At 55.1% G+C, this 19,225-nt stretch overlaps 1 protein-coding gene across 1 annotated transcript; it reads left to right on the top strand.

The window, feature by feature from the left end:
- Window positions 1-6,162: 6,162 nt before the first annotated feature.
- On the top strand, window positions 6,163-18,668 carry TGM5 (transglutaminase 5). Its single transcript, XM_033153954.1, has 12 exons — window positions 6,163-6,363; window positions 8,212-8,463; window positions 9,379-9,497; window positions 10,219-10,347; window positions 11,409-11,586; window positions 12,396-12,534; window positions 12,976-13,079; window positions 13,537-13,776; window positions 15,962-16,306; window positions 16,401-16,561; window positions 16,910-17,043; window positions 18,413-18,668. The coding sequence occupies exons 1-12, from the start codon at window positions 6,165-6,167 to the stop codon at window positions 18,585-18,587; spliced, it is 2,175 nt and encodes a 724-aa protein (XP_033009845.1). The 5' UTR covers window positions 6,163-6,164; the 3' UTR covers window positions 18,588-18,668.
- The last annotated feature ends 557 nt before the right edge of the window (window positions 18,669-19,225 follow it).

Raw genomic sequence — 19,225 nt, 5'->3', positions numbered from 1 at the left:
GGCTGCTACAGAGAAGACCCTCTGAGGGGCCTCTGCTCCACCCCACCCCCCAGCCTCTGAGGGCAAAGGAACTACCAAGAGATCCCCTTTGTCAATCGACGGAGGTGGCCTTGGAAACATTTGGGGCCAGAGTGGTTTGACAACTAGCATGAGCACTTTGAATTGAGCCAGGAAAAGAACTGGCAGCCAGTGCAGCTGTTTTGAAACGGGTTAACTAGAACCCCAGCCAGTAGTTTGGCTGCTGCATTTTGGGCCAACTGACGTTTCTGGGTTGTCTTCAAGGGCAGCCCCAAAAAGAGTGCATTGCAGTAATCCAATCTGGAAGTCCAGAATGCAGTGGCCAAGTCCTCTCTGTCCAAAAGGGGTCATAGCTGGTGAAGCAGCCAGAGTTGAAAAAAGGCCCTCCTGGCCACTGAAGTCACCTGAGCCTCCAGCAACAGGGTCCAATCCAGGAGAACCTGCAGACTGCAAACCAGCTCTTTCCAGGGCAAAGGCCATCCAGGAGAGGCCGCCTCCCTACTTCCTAGGTGAGAGAACCTGGGGCACATAAACATCTCAATCTTTTCAGGATCCACCTTCAGTTCCTTGGCCCACATCCAATCCATCACTGCCTCCAGGCGCTGGTCTAGTACCTCAACCGCCTCCCTGATTCAGATGGAGGAGAGAGATAGGGCTGGCTCTCATCTGCATATTGATGACAGTTCACTCCAGCTCTCCTGACAGCAGCTAAATATAGATGTTAAAGAACCTGGGCTCCTAGACCCATGTCCATCTTGGCTTCTTGGTGTTAGCCATAGGGGGCTGACTGGGAGTGGTTCATCCTTCACAGGAGGAGAGGGGGAAACCACCTGCCTTGAAGGAGGTGGTGGAGCATTGCCTCCTTAGAAAACACTCCCTGGACCTAGAACTGCTGGCTTCCCTTTTGGCGGCAAGGCACTCAAGACGATTGGGGGGTGCGTTCGCTTTCAGGCAGGCTTGGAGGAAGCTGATTACTTGGATCCATTCTAGTCTGGCTCCAGGCCCGATGAGGGCACTGAAACTGCCTTGGTCACCCTGGCTGATGACATGTGCCAGGAGAAAGATGGGTCCTTGATCTCTTGTTGACTTTCAATACTGATGAGCATGGGATCCTTTTGCAGCAGCTTAGGGAGGTGGGGGGCACTGGGCTTTGGTGGTTCTGCTCCTGCCTCCAAGCCCGTTTCCACAAAGTAGTTGTGGGAGCCTGCTGTTTGTTACCTGGGAGTTGTCCATCTTGTCCCTTGTGCTATTTACCATCTACATGGAGCTTCTGGGAGCTGCCATCAGGAGTTTTGGAGTGAAGTCCATCAGTTTGCAGATGACGCCCAGCTCTATCTCTCTGCTTCATCTGAATTGGGAGAGGCAGTTGAAGGGCCAGACCAGGGCTTGGAGGCAGCAATGGGGTGGAATTGGGCCAGTCAACTGAGGCTGAAACCTGAACAGAGAGAGGTGCTGTGTCTCCCATGCTGTGTGGGTGGGGTGGGTACTGGCAAGTCTTGGGTGGGGTTGCATTTCCCTGGAAGGAGCAGGTCTGCAGCTTTGAGATGCTTGTGGCTTCCACATTGTCACATGGGGATGCGGTGGCCTTTGGGCTTGGAGCACCTATGTCTCACTCTGGCTGGTTCTCCAACTACAGTCCGTTTGGGGCAGAAATGACTTGGCCATGGTACTCCACACTCTGGTAACTTCCAGACTGGACTGTTACAATGTGTTCTGTATGGGGCTGCTCTGGGAGATGACTCAGAACTTCAGTTGGTCCAAAATGCAGCAGTCAGATTCCTGGCTGGCCTCCCACTTAGATCTCACATAACCTCTGTTTTAAATCAGCTGCGTTGGCTGCCAGTCTGTTTATGGGCCCAATTCAAAGTGACTGAAAGACCACCTTCTTCCCCTCAGGCCCCCCCCCCGGGTGTTAAGATCAGCAGAGGGAGTCTTTTCTGACAGAGGACAGGGCCTTTTCTGTGGCAGCCCTTCAGTTGTGGAACTGTCTCCCCGCAGAGCTGCATCTGGCACTGTATTTCTACACCTTTTTGTAAATTCTGAATATGCACCTTTTTACGCTGGCTATTGGCACCCTAGATGTATATTTTTAGGACCCACCTTATTTTTGTGGTTGTAGGTTGTTCTAAACTGTTTTAACATTGTGTCTTAATTGTTGTGAAGTGCCTACGGACAGCGGGCAATAAATCATATATTTACATATATACAAGCTCCTTCCGTGCCCTTTTTAGCATACTGGAAAAGAAATGAAAGCAAATTCTCAGCGTGTGCGCGCACGCACACACACACACACACACACACACACACCTACCTACCTCAGATTGCTATCAAGTGCATATTTTTCCTTTGTGGTTGGCTTGTGCTGTTTTCTGGTTTTGTACATAGCAGAGTGACCAAAAGAAAAAGTCAGGGTTCCTCCAATCAGGAGTAGACTACAGACAGAAAAGAGATGACTGCCTCAATTGAGGAAGGAGGGGGCATGGGAAGGGGAGTAGCAGAACGTGACAACTGATCCAGTCACCCAAAAACACTGAAACAAATCGCCTGAGACCCACAGGGCAATTGCCACACCTGAACTAACTTGAACAGGAAAGGTGGATTTTTATGAGGAGGAACTGGGTAGAGAGTGGTCCCTCTCATCATACGAGAACTTAACAGGGTCAGCCAATGAAGCTGAATGTTGAAAGACAAATTGAAGTACAGTGGTACCTTGGTTTAAGAACAGCTTAGTTTATGAACAACTTGGATTAAGAACGCTGCAAGCCCGGAAGTAGGTGTTTTGGTTTGTGAACTTTGCCTTGGAAGCAGAACATGTTCCACTTCCTGTTGAGTGTAAATTGAGTCCTCCACTGCTATGAGAAAGCATGCCTTGGTTGAAGAACCCTTTGGTTTAAGAACGGACTTCTGGAACGGATGAAGTTCATAAACCAAGGTACCACTGTAGATTTAGACAGAGTGCACAGTTAAACCGTGGAACTCAAGGACAAAAGAAGGGCCTGCAGGACCAGGCCAATGGGAGTCCATCTAGTCCCCCAAAGAGAAGCCTTGCAAATGCAAGAGGAGCTTCCCTCTCATGGTTCCTAGCAACTGGTATTTGGAAGCACTGCTGTCTCCAGCTGTGGAAGGGGAGGAGAGCCATTCTGGCTAGGAGCCTTGGACAGACCTCTCTTCCTCCCCTTAAAGCCATCTGGGTTGGTAGCCATCCTGTGGCAGGGAGTTCCATAGTTTCACTGTGTGCTGCAGAAAATGCTCAGTGGGGTCCAACTGGCTGCCCCACTGAGGGAAACCCCATTGCAAGGCGCTGAGGGGCCAAAGGAGGCAAGCGGGGGGGGGGAGAATATGGGGGGGGGCGGCACTGTGACACAAAGTCCTTCCCTTCTGCCTGCAGAAAGACAGAGACAGGCAGAATGACAGGCGGAGTTGCTAATCCACCAGCTCAGGCATTCTTGGCAGGGGAGGGAGATGGAATCCAGAAACCACAGCCTTTGTCTCCCAGGCTGGTCCTGGCCTGCCCACCACAAAGCCCGGTGCCGCCTGAGAGGCAGAGAGGGCAACTTGGGGGCACTTCCTGCTCCTCCAGCTGGTGGGAGACGCCTGAGGCTGGGAAGGCCCACCACCTGGCGGGGAGGGGGGAATCAGAGCAGCCCTGCAACAGGGTGGGGGTGGGTGGGGAGCAGGGGGTCCTGCAGCATTCGCCTCTTGGCAGGGCTTCTCTCCTCTGCAAGCACCTGGTGGGCCCCACCATGACCCTCCCTCTTCCCACACATGGGGAGCCGGCTAGAGCTACATCCTGACATCTGTGGGGGATCCTGGGAACGGTCCTTCGCTAAGGATGCTGGGAACTGTAGCTCTGTGAAGTCAGCGCTCTTAACAAACTACGCTTCCCAGGACCTTTGGGGGAAGCCGTGACTCCTAACCTGGTATTACGTGGCTTTTCGTGGGTGGATGTGTCCAGAGAGGAGAGAGTGCACTGGGCCCTTTTTGAGGAAGAGACCACCACCCCACCCCCACATTCCACAAGGGCAGAGCACCTGCTTGGCATGCAGAAGGACCCAGGTTCAGTTCCTGGCAGCCTCTCCTGAGAGGCCTGGGAAACCCCAGGGAGCTGCTGCCAGTTGGTGTAGACAGAACTGAGTGAGAAAGGCTAGTGGTCTGACTCTGGGCTTCTCTGCAATTCCCCTTTGCCTGCTCTTTCCAGGCACAGGTCTGCACTTAAAAGCTCTGTGTCTGGGTGCTCTCTCTCTCTCTCTCTCTCTCTCTCTCTCTCTCTCTCTCTCTCTCGCTTTCCTTTCTCTTTCGTCAATTCAGCTTTCAAGCCCTTTTTGGTGAATTCTGAGGACTGGCGTCTTCCTTTATTGTTAGGGCCGTAACTCAAAGATAGGGAAGGGGAAACCCAGCCAGATGAGTGGGGAGTAAAAATAATGAGAATAAGAATATCGGAAACCCTTAAGAGTGAGACAGAGAGAGGTGCTGCCAGTCAGTGTCTGCCAGGCAGAGCCCTCCAGGTGCTGCTGAACTACAGCTCCCATCATCCCTGGCCACAGCCCACACAGACTGATGCAAGTCGGGGTTCAACAACACCTGGCGGGCACCGCGTTGGTGATCCCAGCACTGGCAATGCTGGTTCCTGTGAAGGACCAGAAGGGCCTCTTTGGACCACCATCCCGCAGAGCAGCTGTGCGGAAAGCGACCTCTGGGTGGCGCTGCAGCAGTGACCCCCCCCCCAAGTTTGGGCTGTCGGCAGCCCCACCCGAAGGCCACTGGGTGCGAGGCTGTGGGCTGGCTCCTGTCAGAGCCCCTGCAGGGAGGTGGGGTCTGCCCAGACACCGAGGTCCATCCCCTGCTGTGACTCCCCCAACGGTGACCATGTCCTTTGAGGCCCATGTCTGATGCCTGGTAGCAGCATCTCCGGGTAGGGCTGGGAGAGGCTCCTCTGCCTGAAACCCTGCGGAGCCGCTGCTGCTGCTGCTGCCAGCCAGCGCAGGCTCTCCCGAGCAAGAGAGAGACAGAGCCTGACTCGGTGAAAGGCAGCTGCTCCCTCTGTTCCCACGAGGAGAGGAGAGCAGGGCAGGCGGGGCGAACGTTTCTCTCAGCAAGCGCCCGTCGCGCCCACACCCGGCCTGCTCCTGGGACGCTGCTGTGCCAAGAAAGTTGGTGACTGAGCAGGAAGGTGAATCGTTCATGCCGTGGCTGCTGCCACACCTCCGCCTCTCTGGCTCCGGCCAGCCGGGGAGGAGGAAGGCGGGCAGCAGCCCGGAGGCATTCCTCAGCAGGCGCTTGGCAGAGCAACAGCATGGCCGCGAGTGAGTCCTGGCGGGGGGAAGAGGGCCCGGGGGAGCCTGTGGGATGGGTACCGGTTCTGAGGGTGGGGGAGAGGGGGAGGAGGGCAGGCTCTGCTCCCAGGCTCTCCTCAGCCCCACTCCAGATGCCCTGGCCCCTTCTCCTCCTGCTGCTGCTCCTGCTGCCCTCCCTAGGGATGGCTCTGCTCTTCCACAGCTGGAGCCAGCAATGCTTCTCAGTATCAGTGGCTGGGGGAGTCCTTCTGTGCTCAAACACTCTTGCTGGCTTACCATAATGGGCACCTAGTTGGCCACTGTGAGAACAGGACGCTGGACTAAATGGGGCCCCTTCTGATCCAGCTGCTACAGGGCTCTTCTTAGTGTCTTATGGTTGCTAAATGGAGCCTCCATGGACAGAGGCAGTCTAGCTTAGAATTGTGGAGAGCAAGAGTGGGAGAAGGTGGCTTTGGAGGTTCTTAAGCAGAGGTTGGGTAGCCATCTGTCATGGATACTGTAGTGGAGATTCCTGCTTGCAGGGGGTTGGACTAGATCAGTGTTTTTCAACCTTTTTTGGGCAAAGGCACACTTGTTTCATGAAAAAAATCACGAGGCACACCACCATTAGAAAATGTTAAAAAATGTTTAAAAATTTAACTCTGTGCCTATATTGACTATATATAAAGTAATTTTTCCATTTTTCCCACGGCACATCAGGCAACATCTCGCGGCACACTAGTGTGCCGCGGAACAGTGGTTGAAAAACACTGGACTAGATGACCCTTGGCGGCTTCCCAGAAGCAGCATTCAGCTGGCCACTGAGAGGACAGAATTAGATGGGCCACTGGCCTGGCCCAGCAGTCTCCGCTGATGTCCGTTTGCTCTTTTGTAGAACTGCAGCTGGCGTTCATCACTTGGCACAGCACCAAGAACAACCTGCAGCACCGCACAGCGGAGATGGGGGGCCAGCAGGTGATTGCGCGGCGGGGGCAGCCCTTCACCATCACCCTCCACTTCCAGGGCCGAGGCTACCTGCACGGAGACTCCCTGCACCTGATTGCAGAAACAGGTAGGAGCAGGTGGGGAGGAAGAGGAAGGGGCTTGGCCTGGGGTCTCCAACCAGCCCTGCCCAGAGGAGAGGAGAGGAGATAAAAGAGGATTAGGCACTTGCATGCAGGAGAGGGCTATTGAAGGCTCCTAGCCAGGATGGCTTGCCTCTGCCTCAGTCGGAGGCTGCAAATGTTTCTGCATACCAGTTGCTAGAAGCCACAGGAGGGAAGAGAACTCTTGGGCTCAAATCCTGCTTGCTGGTTTCCCACAGGCACTGTTCAGCCTCTGGAGGCTGGACTAGGTGGGCCACTGGCCTCCTCCAGGAGGCTCTTCTTCTGGCCCTGAGCCCTCACCATGTCCAGGGCAGCACCATCCTTCCTCTGAGGAGGCCTGTTGTTGTTTAGTTGCTTAGTTGTGTCCGACTCTTTGTGACCCCATGGACCAGAGCACGCCAGGCACTCCTGTCTTCCACTGCCTCCCGCAGTTTGGTCAGACTCATGTTGGTAGCTTCGAGAACACTGTCCAACCATCTCGTCCTCTGTCGTCCCCTTCTCCTTGTGCCCTCCATCTTTCCCAACATCAGGGTCTTTTCCAGGGAGTCTTTTCTTCTCATGAGGTGGCCAAAGTATTGGAGCCTCAGCTTCAGGATCTGTCCTTCCAGTGAACACTCAGGGCTGATTTCCTTCAGAATGGAGAGGTTTGATCTCCTTGCAGTCCATGGGACCTGCTGCAAGCCCTGAGGTCTCTTCTGGGTCCTGTGGTCTGCCTTGTCCACAGGGGTCTCTGCGCCCCTCCCTGTCTTCCATCTGGACTGCCGGGCAAATGCTGCCTGCCTGTGTGCAACCAAGCCTTATGAGGACCGGTTGAGGGAGTTGAGTATGTCTAACCTGGAAAAGAGGAGAACTGAGAGGAGATATGAGAGCCATCTCCAAATACCTGAAGGGCTGTCACATGGAAGGTGGAGGAAGCTCCTGCTCTGGATGGTAGGACAAGAACCCATGCCTTCTAGCTACAAAGAAGGAGATTCCAACACCAGGAAGAACTTTTGACAGTAAATAGTCTCCCTCGGGATGTTGTGGACTCTCCTTCCTTGGAGGTTTTTTAATAGAGGTTGGATGGTCATATGCCCTCTATGATCTAGTTGAGATTCCTGCACTTCAGGGGGCTGGACCCCCAGGGATCCTTCCAACTCTACCATTTTATGATTGCAGCCATTGGAGCACCTGGAGTGGGAAGCTCAGAGTTCTGCCTGCCAACAGGTGCCAAGGGAGTCCCAGACCTTGGTGGAGACCCAGTGGGGTCCTATTGCCAGCAGCAGCAGCAGCTGAAAGGGTCTTGTTTAGCAGCAGCAGGTGCTGCAGACAAAAGCAGGAAAAAAGGGCCTCTACTTTATGTATTACCGTATTGTATTTATATCCCACATGTTTCTCCACGGAGCTCAAGGTAGTGTCTGGCCCAAGGTCACACCCAGTGAGCTTCATGGCTTTATGGGGATTTTAACCCTCGTCTCCCAGGTCTTAGTCCTCCTCTAATCCCCACAGCAGCAGCCCTGTGAGGTAGGCTAGACTGAGACAGGGAGTGACTGGTCCCGAAGGTCACCCCGTGAATGTCATGGTTAAGTGTGGGGACTTGAACCCTCTCCCAGGTCGTGTCTCTGTTGCTCTAGTGCAGTAGACAGCATGAGGCAGCCTCTGTGGGCAAGCCAGTTCCCACCTTCCACGGCCAGTTGATGGCAGTGATGATGATGATGGCAGCTCCTTTGCAGTCCAACCGGGCCAGCTCTTCCTGGCTGCTCAGTGCCCCGTTGGGCTGCCTTGACCTAGCCTGACCCCCTCCAGCTCCCCTTGACTCCCCCCTCACTCTGCAGGGCCTCAGCCAGACCAACAGGCGGGGACACAATCCATCTTCCCAGTGGGGCCAGGACAGCCGGACTCGAAGCGCACCTGGAGAGCCACTGCCAGCGCCGCCAGCGGGCCCCGATCCACAGACGTCGTTGTCCGGCCTCCGGCCGGGGCCCCCATTGGGCGTTACCAGCTGAAGATCCGCATCGACTCCGACTACACCTCCAAGTTCTACTACCTGGGGGACTTTATCCTGCTATTCAATGCCTGGTGCCCAGGTAGGGTGTGTGGGGCCCTTTGGGCGGTTCCTTCAGACCCTGAACGGTGGGGTGGGTTTTAATGGGTAGGAGAGAAGATATTAATTGCAATTCACCCCTCTAGGCACCCTCTCTAATTGTATTTCCGTGGTCTGAGTCTCTGCCTATCAGCAATGCAGCTCTGTGGACTCTGCCCCTTCTCATGCTCACTAGCAAGAACATGCATTTGTTAGCTTTGGCTGCTACTCTCCCCCAACCCTGCCAGGGTCCACTCCCACCCAATGCTTGGCCTTGCTCAGCGTTGCAGCGGAAGAGTCCTGGGTCTGCATCTGAGGGCAGGGGCTTGTAGCGTCTCCCTGGGACCTTGGAGGGCTTTCCTGGGCATGGAGGGGAAGTGGGGCAGCACACCCATGAGGCAAGGGGAGGCAACTGCCTCAGGCAGCAGGATCCACAGGGGCAGCAGATGCTGATGTTGATCTTTAGTCCTCCATTCTTCCTGCCTGAAGTAGATCTTTTCTCACTCCTTCCCTGGAGGGGAGGGAAGCACCATTTTGTGGTTTTCCTTGGGTGCCAAAATGTCTTGGGCCGGCCCTGGAGGTGAGACTGGGTCCCAGGAGGAGAAGGTGCCTCCCACAACCCTCCAAAGAGCCTGCTGGATCAGACCCAGGGCCCACCTTTCTCACAGTGGCCAACCAGATGCTCCAATTGGGGAAGCCCACAAGCAGGACCAGAGCACCAGGGCAGCCCCCTCCCCGCCTGCGGTTTCCAGCAACAGGCATTCAGAAGCCTTGCTGTCACCCGCTGTGGAGGCAGAGCAGAGCCAGCCTGGCTAGAGGCCCTCCACAGCCCCCTCTCTCTCCTTGCCTAATCCTTTTTCCAAGCCCTCCAAGTTGGTGGCTTCCATTCTTTGACCTGTCCCCCTCCCCTGCCTCTCAGATGATGACGTTTACCTGGAGAGCGAGCTGGAGAGGGAGGAGTACATCCTGAATGAGCAGGGCCTCATCTACCAGGGAAACAAGGACTGGATCCGCCCAGTTCCCTGGAACTTTGGGCAGGCAAGTAACTAAGGCGAACCCCAGTGCTGGATCAGGCCAATGACTCATCTAGTCCCATCCTCACAGGGGCCAACCCAGTGGGAAGCCCAATCAAGCAGCATCTGAGACCAACCGCATTCTCCCACTTTTGTTTACCACACTAAGGTAGAGCGGCTCTGTCCATGGAAGCTCCATTTAGGAAGGTGAAGTGCTGCAGCAGGTGCAGCCCCCCTAGTCCAGGGCTGACTAAAGATGGGGCTTTGAGGGTGTTACTGGACTTCTGGCTGACCTCTCCATCCGTGACCACTGGCCTGGCTGGGGCAGCTGGGAGTTGGGGTCCAGCAAGTGCTGGGGGAGATCCACACCCACAAACCCCAGCCAGACAAGGCCCAGCCCTCCCTCCCTCCTCCTGCTCTCCTTGGCCCCTGCCAAGAAGAGCAGCGCGGCCAGGCCAAAAAGCACCAAAACATCTGGTGCTCGCAAGCAGCACCTGAGCCTGCAATCGTCCGAGTCGGCTTTTCTTAAGAAGGAGCATAGAAAGCTGCCTCATACTGAGTCAGGGCATTACTCCATCTACAGGTAGCTGAGTATTGCCCACACTGACTGGCAGCAGCAGCAGCTCCTCTCTGGGATTTCAGGCAGGAGTCTCTCCCAGCCCCACCTGGAGCTGGAGACCTTCTGCATGCAGAGCAGGTGCTGGACCAGCTCAGCTGGACCCCTTCTTTCTCCTCTTCCTCCACAGTTTGAGGAGGGCATGGTGGGCATCTGCCTGAAGCTGTTGGACAGGAGCCTGCACTTCTTGCACGACCCGGGCAGGGATTGCTCCTTGCGCAACAGCCCCGTCTATGTCAGCCGGGTGCTGAGCGCCATGGTAAGAGCTGCTGGGACCCCCCACCCAGGCTGTTCCCTGATATGCTCATGGTGGGGCTGGTGGGACCTTCTGGGATGTGGGCCCAAAGCGGTTGGCTGGACAGTGCAATGCAGCATGCGCAAGAGGCGTCGCCTTCCCCATGCCCCACGCCTGCCACCCAGGAGTTCAGTGTACAAGCTGTTCCAGATGGGGTTGCCATAGCTTATTTCACTTATAAATCACTTCCCCAGAAGCACCTTGAAGCCATTTCACAACACAGCAAAAACAATTAAAAACCCATTAAAATTAAAAACAACTGCATGTACACAAACAGTTTTCCTTCCCCTGGAAAGAGCAGGCACGTGGCAGGGGTGCTCCAGGCAACCGGGGGCCATGCTCTGATAAGCTCCCATTTCAACTGCTGCATTGCTGCAATGCATTGTGGGTAGGGGTGCCCTTGCAAGATGCAGCTGCCAGAACATTAACTGGTTGAGAAAAACACTAGTTTAAGACTCAGTCTTAAACAAAAGAGGCTGGCTAAAGCCATGTGGCTGGAGCAACCAACTCAGAGCTCCTCACATGGAGGGAGAGAGAAGAAGAGTTTGGATTTGGATTTGATATCCCTCTTTATCACTACCCTAAGGAGTCTCAAAGCGGCTCACATTCTCCTTTCCCTTCCTCCCCCACAACAAACACTCTGTGAGGTGAGTGGGGCTGAGAGACTTCAGAGAAGTGTGACTAGCCCAAGGTCACCCAGCAGCTGCATGTGGAGGAGCGGAGACGCGAACCCGGTTCACCAGATTATGAGTCTACCGCTCTTAACCACTACACCACAAAGGTTTGGTGACCCAATTCCTCTCAAAGTGACAGGTGATGACATAGGCTGAGGCTGGCAGGACAGCTCACTCCATGGTTTAACCCCTTCATGAACTAATTAGGTTCAAACACACTAGAGTTATATGAGGCTGCAACTCAACAAGGGGCAAGTTCTAAGTACTTTGGGAGGGTCATTTGAGTGGCTGTGAGCTTGGCTTTGCCTGGGAGGGCCCTCTGGCACTCATGGGGCTGCCTCCCCCCTCCAGATCAACAGCAACGATGACAATGGGGTCCTCCTGGGCAACTGGAGCGAGGACTATTCCGGGGGCGTCCGCCCCACCGAGTGGAGTGGCAGCATCGCCATCCTGACCCAGTGGGACCACAGCGGGGGCCGGCCAGTCAAGTTTGGGCAGTGCTGGGTCTTTGCTGCCGTGATGTGCACAGGTAGGGATGGGGAGCAATGCATGCTGGGAGCAACTCCCCAGGGCAACATAGAAGCCTCTGCTTCACCTGCGAAGCCAGAAGGGACAGTGTGGAGGGGACTGTCCGGCTAGTACTTGCATTTGTCAAGATCATTGTGTAATGAGAAGTAGCTGTATTTTGAATAGGAAAGTGAGTGACAGGTTGCATTTGGGAACATGGACTTCCTCACCTAGCAAGGAATTTAAGAAACACAGCTTTTTTCCTGACTGCAAACTCGTAGAGAGGTTGGTACTTAAGGGGAGGTGGACAGTGGGGATGGGGGGGGGCAAGTAGCAAAACACAGGGCAACTTTTAAATACTGTCAGTTGGAGAAAGCAGGTGGTTTATCTGGGCCAAAGGGAGAGGCAGGTGTGCCAGTTTTCCTTAGGGGGAAAAACAGGGGACGGGGCGGCCAATAGTGGGCTGGAGAAATGGACCCCCAAGTCCCCTCTGAGGCATGCACACACACACACAAAGACAGAGAGACTTTACTCTTGGGGCCCAGAGACTGGCCCCATGGGAAATGGGGCAGATATGGGGGTCCCTGTAAGAGCCTCACCCCAGCTGCTTTATTACTGGAAGCTGAAGCTGCTTCTTCTTGCTATTAACATGCTCAGAAGCTAGTTACAGGAGCCAAGTACAGGGTACTGGCAGAATTGGCACAGCCATCCCTTCTCCAGGCGGAGGGGGGAACAGTAGCACTTGGTTCCACCAGCAAAGCTGAAGGGCACCAGGTGGGGAGGGGTCATAGCTGCCCAGGATGGCACCCAGCTGCACCCTCCTCTCCCCAGTGCTGCGATGCCTCGGGATCCCTTCACGGGTGGTGACCAACTTCGACTCGGGGCACGAGAAGGACGGGAACCTGATTATCGATGTCTTCTATGACAAGGCCGGGCACCTCCTGCCCACAGAGAGCAAGGACAGCATCTGGTGAGAGGGGGCGACCTCCTGGGGGCCCCTCCCCCCCCCGACTGCCAAATCCTCTGGGGCCATGAAGGCCCCTTGTTCTCTGCATCACATGATGGAGGGAGGACCACCCTGACTCAGGGGCTCCTTCCCAGGGATGGAGTGAAGCAAGGGCTTTCCTTCCCAGATGGGCCCTTTACCTCGGATCAAACCCAAGACCTTCTGCAGGCCAAGACTGGGCTCTTCTCTGCCCAAAGAGAGAACAGCTCCAAGCAGAGGCTGGGGAGGGGAAACATCTGTCAGGGATGCTTTAGTTGCAATTCCTGCATTGCAGGGGCTTGAACAAAATGACCTCTGTGATTCCCCCCCCCCCCCGGATGACCCCAGAGATGCATCTTACCACAAACCACACCCCTCCCAGCTAGAGAGACCATCTCTTTGGGCTCTGTTTGTCTTCTGCTGCAGGAACTTCCATGTGTGGAATGAGTGCTGGATGGCACGGAGAGACCTTCCTCCAGGCTACCATGGCTGGCAGGTCCTGGATGCCACCCCCCAGGAGCGCAGCAATGGTGGGTTTCCTCCGCTCCTCCTTCCCGCCTGGCCTAGGCTTGGCCTGACTGCTTTCCCATCGTGCCTCTCTGTCTCTGGGGGACCTTGGAGCCACCACGGGCAGCTCCATGAAGACACTGAGCCAGTGGGTGGAAGCTGTGAAAAAGGCAAAAGTCATGCTACAGATCTTTAGGAAAGGAACCAAAAATAAAACTCCCACTATCATAACCTTAGATTATACAAATCTAAGGAGCGACCACATTTGGAGTACTATGTACAGTTCTGGTCACCTAAAGGATATTATGGAGTTGTAAAAAGGGTCAGAAAAGGGTGACTGAAATGATCAAGGGGGTGGAGCCCTATGAAGTTTGTGGACTCCCAGTAAAGGCATCTGGTCAGCCACTGTGAGAACAGGATGCTGACCTAGATGGGCCCCTGGCCTGATCCAGCCCGGACATTTCTCTTCCCTCCTGGCAGGGCTATACTGCTGTGGGCCAGCCCCTGTCACAGCCATCCGGGAGGGAGACCTGCACCTGCGCTTTGATGCCCCCTTTGTATTCTCCATGGTGAATGCTGACCGTGTGGCTTGGCTGCTGGACGGGGCAAGGAAGGAGAAGCTCCAGTGGGACACCAGGGCTGTTGGGAACAACATCAGCACCAAATGCGTTGGGAGCAATGAGCGGGAAGACATCACCAGTGCCTACAAATACCCAGAAGGTAGGGAGATGGAGGAACCCACGGCCACCCAGAAATGCATCCTGTACCCAGCCAGCTGGCCTGACTCAGAAGTTGTCCTCTGGATTCACCATTCCTGCAAGCGGTTACAGAGGAGCAGAACAGATTGTTCTGGCCTGGAGACAGAGCCGGTGGAGAGGCCTCTTGGCCAGCAGGCTCCTAAATTGCAGGGTGCTATTCCCTCATCTGAAGGCTGTGAAATTCTCAGCCAACCTGTCTGATCCTGCTTGTGATGGTGGCAGCAAAGCGCTTTTAGTGGCTGTGGCTGGGGCATAGGGAAGAGCAGGAAGCCCAGGTTCCACTGGCTGCTAAGAGGCTGCTGCAAGCACCTCGCGGGTGAGCCTGTGGGTTGCTGCACTGTCAAGGCAGTTGGCTGGGGTTGGGCTTTGTGGTGCACGATTGTTCTTGCAATTGGGTCTTCGAGGGCCTGGGGCCACAGGGAGGAAGCTGCTGCTGCAGAAAACCTCAAGCAGCTGGAGAACCAGCCTTGGAGCACCAGCTGGGAGCGGTTTCTCGGCCACTACGAGCTCTGCTCTAAAAAACAGCAGCTGCAAAATGCCTGCAAAAGATCCACATGAAACCACTGAGTGGGGTCATCTGGAGTCCCTTGTCAGCAACATGCTGATGACACATAGCTGTCCTTTACATCTGCAGGTGGGCAGTGGAAGTGCTGGACTATTGTCTTGCCTTGATAATGGACTGGATGAGAGCCAGCCAACTGAAGTTCACTCCGGATCAGGGCAGTTCCCTAGACTGGGTGGCTGGAAAGTGGCCTTGATGGGGTTACACTCCCTCTGAAGGAGTGGGTACGCAACCTGGGGGTACTTCTGGATCAGGTGGCCTCAGTGGCCCCGAGTGCTTTCCATCAGCTTCATCTGGTGGCCCAGCTGCGCCCTTATCCAGATAGGGACAGCCCAACTTCTGTGGTCTGTGCTCTGGTAACCTCTAGGTTAGATGACTGCAACACATTATACGTGGGGCTGCCTCTGATGAGAGTTCAGAAACTTCATCTGGTGCAGAACACAGCGGCCAGGTTGCTCCCTGGGGCAAGATGGTTTGAGTATATAATGCCAATCCTGGCCCAACTGCCCTGGCTGCCAATTTGTTTCCAGACCCAATTCAAAGTGCTGGTGCAGGCCTATACAGTGGTGCCCCGCTAGACGAATGCCTCGCTAGACGAAAAACTCGCTAGATGAACGGCATTCGCTAGCGGAAGGCTGCCCCGCAAGACAAAAATGTCAATGGGGCTGCCTCACAAGACGGGGGGAGAAATTCGTCGCGAAAAGTAGCGGTTTGCATTGGTGCTTCGCTAGACGAATAATTTGCTCTACAAAGACACTCGCAGAACGAATTATTTTCGTCTAGCGAGGCACCACTGTAAATCCTTCAATAGCTCAGGATATGACAAACCTGCGATCATCCTCTGAGGCCATTCTTCGTGTGACTCCTCCGCAGGAGGTCCGGAGGGTGGCTACATGAGAATGGACCATTTCTGCAGTGGCTCCCTGCTTGTAGAATGCTCTCCCCAGGGAGTCCTGCCTGGCACCTTCATGACATCTCTTTAGGTGTTAGGCAGAAACATTCCTCTTCTCCCAGGCTTAAGGCTGGTTAAACAATCTATGGCTTTTTAAAGGTGTTTGTTACTGGTTTTTCTGCTTGTTTTTGTTACGTTATGTATTTTGTGTTTTCGTTTTGTATCTTTATGCTGTAAAAACTACCCTGTGATTTTTGGATGAAGGGCAGGCACTTTATAAATTTAATAAGTAAATAAAATAACACAAATAAGTTCAGGGCTGCTAACCCTGCTGCTTCTGCTCTGCCTCCCTGGTGAGAGACAGGAACACAATCCCGGCTGCTGGAAGCCACAGGAGGGGAGGGGGCTGCTCTTGTGCTCGGGGGGGGGGGCTGCTTGCTGGTTTCCCCTTGGGGCATCTGCTTGGCCCCTGTGAGAAGAGGAGACTAGACTAGGAGGGCCTCCTGGGGCCTGATCCTGCAGGGATCATCTTATGCAGACTGTAAGTAGTCTAGCAGAGATCTGGTGCCTCTGATGGCTCCCAAACTCCTCCACTGCCCCCTCAGCCAAGCTCCGGACCGGGGGGGGGCAGGGCGTGCGTGCCTCACCTCATGTACTCACTGGCCTTGCCTTGTCCTTCCTCTCTCCCCACAGGCTCCCCAGCAGAGCGCCGCGTGTTCCTGAAGGCCCTCGGCCAGAGGCAGCCGCTCAGCCCCCCAATGCGATACAGGTCAGGAGTCCTTCCGGTTGCGTTCTCTGCCTCTGTGGAGGACAGCACCCGGGAGCTGCCAACCATGGCCCAAACCTCCCTGAAGCTCCAGCTGGTGGAGAGTCCTGAGGTGGGCCAGGACATCCAGCTGGTGTTGGCAGCCTGCAACCTGGAGTTTGCCCACAAGGAGATCAAGCTGAGCCTCAGCGCCCAGGCCGTGCTGCACGATGGCCACCCACGGCCACCCTTCTGGCAGGAGACCCTGTACCTCTCCCTCTGCCCCAAGGAAGGTAAGGCAAGCTGAACGGGAGCTGGGCAGGCCTCCCAAGGCGCTGTCTCCGGGTGAAGGAGTGCCGTCCTCCTCTGACACGGGCCTCTTTGCAGAGAAGGAGCTGCCCTGGAGGATCTCCTACCAGCAGTACGGGCAGCAGCTGGGAGAGGATAAGCAGCTTCGCGTCATCGCGCTGGGCGAGGAGAACACCACCTGGCAGAAGACCCTGGCAGAGAAGACCATCACCATGGCCAGCCCCAGCCTGGACATCCACGTAGGCACATCGCCTCTGGCTTGGTGGGGGGATAGTGGGCTGCTCGCCTGGGAGACGGACAGCTACCGTGGGGTCCCGTGCAGGCTCTGTTCCTGGGGGCAAAGGAGCCAAGACACATGACCGGCTCCCTCCAGGCAACCCACATGCCTCCCTCCGATGTGGTTTGGGTGGGCTAAAGCCATGCAGGCTCGGCAAGAAACATCCCGGCCTTTTTCAAAGTGGGGAACAAACTTGCCCCCCCCTCACCACCCACGTTTCAGGCTAGGCAACGGGAGGGCTGGGGTGGGCAACTGTCCCAAAGAGCCAACCCCCCCCCTTCTGCTCCTAACCGCTTGGTCCCTGGCACAGGTGTTGGCCTCCGTGGTGGTGAACCAGCCCTTCCCGATCCAGGTGGTGTTTGCCAACCCCCTTTCGGAGCCCGTGGGCAGCTGCATCTTGACCATGGAAGGCAGCGGGCTGGTGAAGGGCCAGCCCCAGATACAGTGAGTAAGGGGACAGGGGGGCGGCTAGGCCGATTGCAAGTCATCCTGTTGTAATGCCCAATCCCTCCGGGCGCCCACATGCATGGGGTGAACAGAGTTTCAAAATGCCATCCTTGGCAGCAGAATTCAAAATCACAGACTGTAAAACTTTGTTCAGGCAACAACTTGGGAAGGAAGTAAAATAAGACTTACTTACTTACTTTATAACCATGCACTGGATCACAGCAACAGCAGTAATAAAAGCTATGCAAGCAAAATACTTACATTTACAGTATAACCAGCTGGCATCTGCCTAGCACAGGCGACATCTGCCCTCTTTGATGGTCAAAGGAAGAGAGAGAGAGGAAGAGGAAGTACTCTATGCTCCTCCCTCTCCAAGAGAGGAGGGGAAATGGCATCACACAGAGCCCTCTCTACCAATTGTATTTCTATGGTCTGAGTCTCTGCCTGTCAGCAATACATCTCTGTGGTCTTAGCTCCTTCTCATGTTAACTAGCAAGAATAGGCATTTGTTAGGTTTGGCTGCTACTTCCCACAGGGGGCTGGGGGGGGGCAGAAGGGGGCTTCCACTCCCAGCGCTTGATGTCCTGGAGGAAGTGCAGGCCAAAGGATGATTGTGGAGCAAGTTTGGAAGATCTTTGGGGCAGGTTCCTCCCCCTGCCCTATGTGTGTGTGTGAATGTGCACGTGACCCCTTCCCCTTCCCCGTTGAATATCAGCTCTGGAGCCATTTCTGAGCAGGAGCATTCCTGAAAGTCAGGGGCCCAGGAATACATTCAGTTGCCTCTCTGGCACCGTGAAACTACAAACAGCAGACAGACCTACAAGCAGGAAAATATACAGTATTCACAATGTGCCTAAAGAGTCTTTAGAGAAAAAGGAATAAGCAACCATACAATACAAACTGGAAGATCTATCCTCCTTTTGCTGCCAGTCAGGGAGGGAGATGCTGTATTTTGTCGTGAAGGGGGTGAGGGGACAGAGAGAAGAAGAAGAAGACCCTCTCCCACAGGGGCCTCCATATATCTTCCTTCTCTTTGGTCAAGAGGTTTGGATGGCCACCTGTCAGCGACAGAATCATAGAATTGTAGAGTTGGAAGGGACCCCTGAGGGTCATCTAGTCCAACCCCCTGCAATTCAGGAATCTTAACTAAAGCATCCTTGATTACAGATGATCTATTTGTTTTCTCCACTTCAGGGGGTTGGACTAGATGACTCTTAGGGTCCCTTCCAGCTTTACACTGCTATGATTTATGCCTCCTTGGCACTGTGAGTGCCCCCCACCTCCCCCCGGCCTCAGAGCTGGTAAGAAAGGAAAGTGTGCCGGTCTCTTTGGCCTCCTCCCTGCCAGGCTCTTCTTCTTTTTGCAGGTTGGGCCCCCTGGGCCCCCGGAAGCAGACCAGCGTCCGGCTCCAGCTGACACCCTACAAGAGCGGCCCCCGGCAGCTGCACGTCACACTCAAGAGCAGCCAGTTCCCCCCAGTCAAGGGCCACAAGCAGCTGCAAGTGGCCCCCCGCTTGGGATGGAGGTGTCGCAGGGACTGACTAAGCCGGGACCCCCGGCAGCGCCTCGAGGGCCACGACTGCTCAGACCCCCTCTGCCCCCTCCTATAAAAGTCTGCATTCCCACCCATCGCTGCAGCCTCACCGGTGACCCCCGCCTCTCCCCGTCCAGGAAGGGGGCAGGAAGCGCAGGCAGCCATCCTTCCGGGGAAGACGCCTCGCTATCCTGCACCCCTGTCCCGCGCAGACATGCCGTCGCTCGTGGGGATTGAGACGCTTAATTATTCAATCAATGTCATAAAAAAACTGCAGCTTACAAACAGAATAAAACAATTAGGCTGTCAATAAAAGCAACTCTTTAGAACATAAAATCGGCAATAAACTAACGCTTGTGCACAGGCTTTCCTGAACCAGAATGTTTTGAGCACCCTCCTCTCCCCAGTGATGCGAGAGAGGGCGGCGAAGGCGCCTGCCTGAGGTCAAGGGGCAGGGAGTTCCAGAGGGTAAATGCTGCCGCACTAAGAGATCAACTTTTTAGAAATGCGTGACAGTTTGCGCGGCGCCACCTGCTATTTGTGGCCTGTAGGGAACACACCTCAGCCGCGTCCCCCGAATGGGAAAAACCACACGAAGCGTGAGAAAACGAACCCAGCAACAGAAAGCAGCCCGCCCCGTAACAG

This window comes from Lacerta agilis, chromosome 6 (genome assembly GCF_009819535.1).
Source record: "Lacerta agilis isolate rLacAgi1 chromosome 6, rLacAgi1.pri, whole genome shotgun sequence".
Classification (NCBI taxonomy): Eukaryota; Metazoa; Chordata; class Lepidosauria; order Squamata; family Lacertidae; genus Lacerta; species Lacerta agilis.
The sequence above is the reverse complement of the archived record's forward strand: the minus strand, read 5'-3'. Positions and strand labels throughout refer to the sequence as shown.